Source organism: Cebidichthys violaceus, unplaced genomic scaffold (genome assembly GCF_023349555.1).
Source record: "Cebidichthys violaceus isolate CVI_PGR_0920_01 unplaced genomic scaffold, fCebVio1.0.p SCAF_14, whole genome shotgun sequence".
Classification (NCBI taxonomy): Eukaryota; Metazoa; Chordata; class Actinopteri; order Perciformes; family Stichaeidae; genus Cebidichthys; species Cebidichthys violaceus.
Window position 1 is genome coordinate 13,444,272 of NW_027176307.1, and position 7,774 is coordinate 13,452,045.

General features: G+C 43.4%; 1 protein-coding gene across 3 annotated transcripts in view; it reads right to left on the bottom strand.

Annotated features, from left to right (window-relative positions):
- Window positions 1-441: 441 nt before the first annotated feature.
- The window catches only part of plcb1l (phospholipase C beta 1-like), a 106,491-nt gene continuing 99,158 nt past the window's right edge, over window positions 442-7,774 (bottom strand). Inside the window, exons 33-34 of one of the 3 annotated variants that reach the window (XR_011102789.1) lie at window positions 4,544-4,892; window positions 442-576 (exon numbers count right to left, since the gene is read on the bottom strand). Coding sequence is in view for 2 of the 3 variants with exons in the window: in XM_068708987.1 (XP_068565088.1) it covers window positions 4,668-4,892 (225 nt within the window). In the remaining variant the exon portion in view is untranslated. Of the gene's footprint in view, window positions 577-2,242; window positions 4,893-7,774 lie in introns of those variants that run through there. The other 2 variants (XM_068708987.1, XM_068708989.1) reach the window with 2 other exon arrangements.

A 7,774-nucleotide genomic window follows, 5' to 3' on the forward strand; every position in this document is an offset into this window, starting at 1 on the left:
GTTAGCATTACTTCAGAGTTGTGTCTTGGATTTAGGATTATACTGGATTAGATTTACATTTTGGTCTAGATTAGGACATTTAGGGCAAAGTGGAAGGGGTCAGGATTTAAGGCCAAGGACTGAAAGTAGTCAGTGAAGCTCCTTTCAAGACATCAGAACGTCTCCATGCGTTTGTGTGTCTATCTGTGTATGTGTATGTGTGTGTGTGTGTCTGCATAGTGTACCTTCCAAGCAGCACCCCGGGGTCCTCTCCTCTTCTTCTTTCCTGGTGTGCCTCATTAAAGCCCAGTTACAGGACACCTCCTCCTCCTCCTCCTCCTCCTCCTCCTCCTCTTCCTCCTCCCCAGCAGCAGATGGACAGACGCAGGGGTGGTGATATTCCTTTGAGTTTGTTTATATAACCCTGGGAATGTTATTAAAAAACCGCTCTCCTTCTGTCTTGAACTCAGGGTTAATTAGCTCACTTCCTAGTCGCCGGTATGCATGGAGGCCTCTGAATGGTCACAGAGGTTGTTACGGGCGACCGGGCTTGTCTTATCTCCTGTTGCCTTTTGGGATTCTGCTGAGGAGCTGAGACTGAGAAGGACACAGAGTTTATGTAGTCTGGAAAAGACACACACACACACACACACACACACACACCACTAACATATGCACTGCACACAGCTGAAAAAAATCCCACTCTAAAGCGCATGAAGGCGAGCTGTGGGGGCATAGTTTCCAACACTCACACAGCGAGTAACACGCTTTGTGTGAAAATGTGTTGGAGATTAAAAAAACGTGTTATCACTGGGCATGCTCAAAGCAAATTAGTGGCAGCAGACATACGTGTGTGTGTGTGTGTGTGTGTGTGTGTGTGTGTGTGTGTGTGGCTTGCTGGGATTTTCTTTCCCTCCAAAATAAAGTGATTCATTTGACTTTTTAGGCACAGGATGTATGATACAAACATGCCCACAAACATGTGCACATACTGTATAGTCCCACTTGTTTAGTTATGACACATATTGGTCATGCATTGCCAGACAAGAAGTCCACACTATGTTGAACATGTGAGTAATATTAAGGCAATAAGTTGTGGAATAATTTACTAATAACCTTGATCTAGCGCTCCCTTACTTAAAGGTGCAGCGTGAGGGATTGGGCGGCATCTAGTGGCGAGGTTGCAGATTGCAACCAACTGAAACTTCTCCCGCGTGCCGAGTGCGTGTGGGCTGATGCAAAATTGCGAAAAACCGCTAAATATAGATATAAACGGTTAATTCTAAGGTAATGGAAACACAACTGTTCCTTTTGGCAGCCGATTATACAGTAAGGAAACGAATACGCATCGACATGATATTCCATCTCTGCCAATAGATCCCGCTTGATGCTCCGCACTGTTCCTTTAAAGCGTTGACCAGTGATTCAGTCATGGAAGTGTTTGACTTCATGTTCCTCTTAGGGTTATTTCAAAGAAACCGTTTCCTAGGAGATGATATGAAGTAGGTCGTCGAGGCTTGCCCCCGCTTCCCTGAGTGTGACATACATACCGTACATATACACCCAGCGACATACACACATACAGTACATATACACCCAGCGACATACACACATACAGTACATATACACTCAGCGACATACACACATACAGTACATATACACCCAGCGACATACACACATACAGTACATATACACTCAGCGACATACACACATACAGTACATATACACTCAGCGACATACACACATACAGTACATATACACTCAGCGACATACACACATACAGTACATATACACTCAGCGACATACACACATACAGTACATACGTGCCAAGTCGCCCCACAGATGCTGCCAAACACACTCTCTATAGCCGGGTTTCTCACACATGTGACCTGTTTTATTCTAATGTAGGTTCATCATTTTCAGCCTCTATGTTGTCCTCTCATTCTCCTCCACCGGCATCATTATCCAGTCTACAAAGACATTGAAGTCTCTGTTTCAAGTTAAATAATGAACCATGACGAGACGATGACATGTGACAAATACGACGGCAAACAAAATGCGAACACAGCCCACAGTTAAGAACTGGAGAAAATGATTGAATACAACAAATGGTGACGGAAAAGCTGAGGAAATAAAGAGATGTATGAATGACAGTAAAAACATACCGTAAAACACAGACAGAAAAAAGGTGAAGCTGTTAGAAATAAAAACACAATTCTATTCAATAACAAATCAAAAGACACACAATTCCACTCCAGAGAAGTACAATAATAGCCACATTTATTTTAATTACAGGCAAATTCCCTTTACACTATATCTTTTTTTTTTTTTAATCAACTTCATGTTTTATCCTTTATGTCATACATACATTTACATTTCCAGAGTGCATACACGTAAGTTGATGAGAAGGAGGGGGGGGGGGGGGGGGGGGGGGGGCGAGGGGGGGCTTTTAAATAAAGTGGTTCAAGACTAAAAAGAAGGATGTTTCGTATTTCTTATGAGACGCATGTCAAATACTGCTCATCACAAGCATTACTCAGTAGTGGTACTGTACTTAAAAGTGCACACGGCCTATTCAATATCAGACAGCTTCATATTATATAATATAATGGCAATTTAAACAGTGATGCATTTCACACATTCAACATCAAACAAGGCAAACCTATTCAAAGGCACAGGACTCTCACATCAATATCGTCTTTTTTAAAAAGTAGTTTGTACTTACATGTCAGGTAATCCTTCACATTCAACTTTCTCTTTTTCTTTTTTCTTTTTTTTTTTTTTTCTTTCAGCTGAAATATGATTTGATATCAAAGAACCCGTGAGTTAAATGGCACTGGACAGTTATGGAAGTTAAAAACACTTCCTGGTGGTTTACTGAATGGACACAGTTTGTTACATAAAGAGGAAACAGTGGAGTCGCTCATCAGATCATCGCTGGCGCTTCACAGACACCAACGTTCTCGGGGCGTCTGAAACGCATTTCCACCGCTTCAAACCACAGCCGCCAACTGTGGGTGAGCGCCGTGAGAGCAACGCCAGCTGGCGACAACTACCCGCACTTCCTGTGATCCTCAGGCATCCTGCTCTGTTTACCGGGGGAACTGAACACACATTCCAACTGTGGGTACAACAACAAACCAGTTGAGAGGAAAGGTCGCGTTCTATAAAAACTACAGCAGGATCCTCTTTTTCTGTTTAAATATCCCGCTTTAACCGTTTCAGTTCACGGCGACAACAGGTACAGAATACAACGTGCGACCCGTGAACTCAGCCCCGGATCTCAGCGTCGAAACACCTCCGCTTTTGTCGCGACCTTCAGCGTCTCGATACCAACGCAAGGCGCCCTTTGGCGTCTGTACGAGACGCGAGTTTGCTTTCTAGTAACTGCGATGAACCCCGTGCTCCGGTAGTAAGATAACGTCGTATAAAGACCGATAGAAACACGCACAGAGGGGGGCTGGAAGGAGGTGGATCAGTCAAACAAACACTTTTAACCAGGAGACCGGTGCTCGTGTTTTTAGTTAGTGAACGTGTTTTCCGTACTTGTGTTGCACTTGTTTAGTTATTTCAAGCCCAACCTAACCAAGCGGTTTCGTCGCCTAAACCTAAGCGTGTGTTTTAACGTCGGCTTCTGTCGGCTCTGTGAGAAGGGGGCGTCGTTACTTGTTTTAGTCCTCCAGTCCAGAGCAAAAACGTCACGGCGATGCGTCACCGCCACACTGGGTTCACGCCGTTTTTTTTTTTTTTTTTTGCAGGTTTAGTTTAAATGTTTCCGAGAAAATAGATTTGACATTTAATACACATCTCTGCTACAGAGCTACTGTAACGTTTACAGTTGTTTCAAATACATGCAGGTACTGTACAACACGCTTTCTCTTCACTTCCTCTCTGGGGGCGGAGTCACCCACAAACAACGCAAACTTGTTAGCCAAAACGAAATAAAAAAAAGAAAAAAGAATGACATAATATTACCATGCCAAATATTATTTAAAAAAAACAACAAATCATGGTTAAAAAAAAGAAAAGGTGATGGGTTTTAAAGTAAAATAGCAGCAACACATTAGGCTTTAGTTCTGTGAGAACAAAATGGAGAACCAGCAAGCTACCAGGGCCTCTGGGTTAAAGTAAGAGAGCTACAGGTACATAGGGAGCGCAGGTAAGTGAGGGGGAATCTAAATCTTATAAAGATGGAAGCTTCAGAGGCTGAATATGCAGTGGTTCCTCTACAAGTTGACTCCACTTCAACGACAAAGTCCACTGTAAGTAAATTCAAAAACCTTGGCACCACACACCTCACTAACTCACCACTACTGTCAACATCGTGATAATAAAAAAAGAATAATTAAAAAAAAGAAAAGAAACTACTCTCTCTGTGCAATAGTTCAAGTAAGTTATTTCCTGCAAATAGTTAGTGCTTTGTAACACATCCTGTGGCCGTACCGAAAGAGACGACGACATAAAAGGTAACATATAAATACACACACAAAAAGTTACTATTTACATGAAACGTTTTTTTCCCCGGACAAGACCGCAAGTCTACGCAGAGAGGACCTCTACTCACCAGTTCAGGCTCAGATTTGATCTAATCCTCCCATTGGTTAAAACTAGGACCAAAGTCGGGGCAGTCTCATCCCAGAGCTGTGGTCACAAACACATCCACCAATCAGTGTCCCGGTGTTGAATCTCTAAAGGGGCGTGTCGTAGACTCGCTCCGACGAGCCCTCCTCCGTGTCGTCCTCCGAGTGCGCCGCCTTGTGGCTGAGCTTCTCCGTCGTCGAGGAGGCGACGAGGTTTCCGTGGACCCCGTCGTCGCTAAGCTTGGCCTTGCTGCTGTCCTGAACAAACTCCTGGATCTCCACGGGTAGCCGGCGAAATTTGTCCTGGTACTCCTGGTCCAGATCGCTCTGTAGCTGTGGAGGACAAACAAACACGTCAGCCCACGAGTTAGTGCAAGAACACAACCGTGAGATCACAGCTGTCACTTTTAAGATGTGTTAAATACATTTAGTGATGTTCAAGAAGACAGAAGACAGAGCAGATTGTGTCCATATGACCACATAACGTTTTAGCTCATGACCAGAACACCAAATTCCCTGCGGTGGCTGTGGACGTTCAACAAGCCGCAGTACTGCCAATGTTCCCTTGAGCAAGACTTTTAACTGTCACCTGATTCAGCTGAGCTGCTCAACAGCCACCAGTAGAAGATAGTGGTTGTACTGGGAAGCACACAAGGTGCTAATTATCTTTTAGTTAGAATAACACATGTAGGCTCTCAGTGTTGTGTCAGTTTGTCCCCGTGGTTTTGAGTCGCGATAGTTAGAAAGTAATGTGACAATATGATGATATGAAGCGGGATCGCTTGACCTTTCCAGCGTACATAACAGCTATTAACATCTGAAAGTTGAACGGCTCATTTCACTTATTTGCATCAACTCCTCTGCAGGCAAAGTAGTTCTCAGAGGAGAATACCGTTGAACAATCAGCCGTGGAAAACGCTCGGTAACAACCACACGTCATGAACCTGTTGAATCCAGGGACATCAGAAACAATCAGGCTGTTTTTAATTGCAAAAAAAGTAACAAATATGTTTTTTTTCCATTTACATGCATATTCTAATTGTCCCGTCTTCCTCGACAACATCGTTTTTAGCAAAATAGTTTCTGCTTGTAGCTACTTCTTCATGCAACTAACTAGATAGACACACGTACAGATGTTCACCAGCTAGTTGCTAACTTTGTCCGTTAGCTGATTGATGCTAGGTAGCGTACGGCGGCTGAAAACAGCTGCCTGGTGTGTCTGGAAGTGGCGCTGATGAGGAGGGGTGAAGCACACCGTTGATTTGGGGTTTTTTCGTGAGCCATAAAACCAAAACAGTGCGCCGAGAGACGCTTAAAAAAAAGGAACCGGAGAGCGAAGGGAACTACACAGTTGCATAATATTTCTCGGTGGGTTTTTCGCTATGAGTAACATCTTCCACATGAAGTCACGTGACCCATTGTCAATATGAAAATATTGATTAAAAGGAAGAACTCCAACACAGTGCACATTGTTCTGCATGTGCTAAGCTACAGTTCATCCCATGACTTTTAGTTAAAGATTATTTTCATAGGAATTTGGCTTTATTCCACGACTTACAATAATAAACCATAATAAGGTCCTTCAGGTGCCTCGGGCCTCTCAGGTAGACAAGGATCCTCCTTGCATCCGTGCAGATATTAATACACTCCCCTCCCCGCACTGAGGAATAGAAAGGAGGACCTATTTTCTCCCAGGCATAGACGCCTCCAATGATTACAGATGACAAGATTGTATTCATTTCATTGTAAGCCAATAATTGCTGTAATGCTGATTTCTCTGTTTAACTACTCGGCTGGCTCCCACGGGAGAGCAGTAATTAAAAGAAAAGCCGGTAAGATGAATGGTGTCAAGAGTTTCGCAGCTCAATACAGTCACGTCAGCATTATGAGGGATCGGAAAAAAAAAAAATACCCCGCGGGTTCTGGGGAGGATTTATCTGGGATCCATATTTCATCTTCGAGGCCTTTGTCGTTCCAATAAGGGCCCACTTCAGACTCACACCCAACTTCCAACTCAGAAGTAAACAAGTCATAATAGAAAAAGGCATCAGGGAGGAAAAGACAAGGTCGGATTATCGACGCTGTAAACTCCCGCACAAACGTCAGACACTGAGCCGCTAAAACACGAATCCTCGTCTGCACACCCAGCCTGCGATCAATACAGCGGCCGTGAAATTCAGAGAATCGTCCTCGAAATATTCCACGAGGACACTCGGCAATGAGCGAGAGGAGAGGAGACAGAATGAAGGTCAAGGACTCTTAGTCTACTTGCTAACGTTCTGCCCTCTCCACTTCACTTCACGAGATGACACATCCAATTGGTTTTAGGAGTGCTGCTTTGCAAAATGAGAAAACCTGATTGTCACAAAGCACTTGCCTTTGCCGCATTTGAATGCAGCGCTATACTGTGAATTAGATTGATGTTAAATCCTGTAGATTATGATTATGGGTGTGGGCTGGGTATCCATCGCTCACGTATCACAATCTGGCATCCAACGACTCCTGCGCTTGTTTCCTTATTATTTGATCGCTTCCTGATCTAAATCAGGATTTTTTTAAAAGTTGAATTTGACTTTTATTATACTGTTGAATTAAGCAGTTTGGCACATTTTGTTAAATAGAATAAACGTTTAAAACATGTTCATAATACCAAAATAAAGCTTTTATTTGATAGAGCTGTTGTTTTTAAGATATCATTCAGAAACCTCAGTTAGAAGAAAACCTCCCCCTAATTATAGCAGATCTTGATAGAGACTTCAGCTGAAATGGAAGAAGTTGTGAGCAGAGTTGTGAAGTTCACTGATGTGCCTCGTCTGAGTCTGAGTCTGTCTGTTGCTGAGTTCTAATTTTAGCAAAGCATTTTCACCTCGTACAATACATATCTACGGGAAAGTTCACACACAGATAACTCCACAGAAACCCTTCTGTCTTCTGAACGTACCGCTCTCTCTCTCTCTCTCTCTCTCTCTCTCTCTCTCTCAAATCTCAGCATTAAACCTAAACTATCTCCTCAAAAATGAAAAGTGTTTTGCGCCGACAAGTGACAATGGCTAACTTTGGGTGAAGTGCAGACGGCCAGATAACACTCATGGCTACTGTCTGTGTTTGTGGGAAATGAAGGAGCTCTTGTCTCGTGTCTTCCTAATGCTTTGAGTGGTTACAGCAGAGCCTGATAACGCCCCCACAAGCACAGCATCTTAAGGTCACCTTCCCTA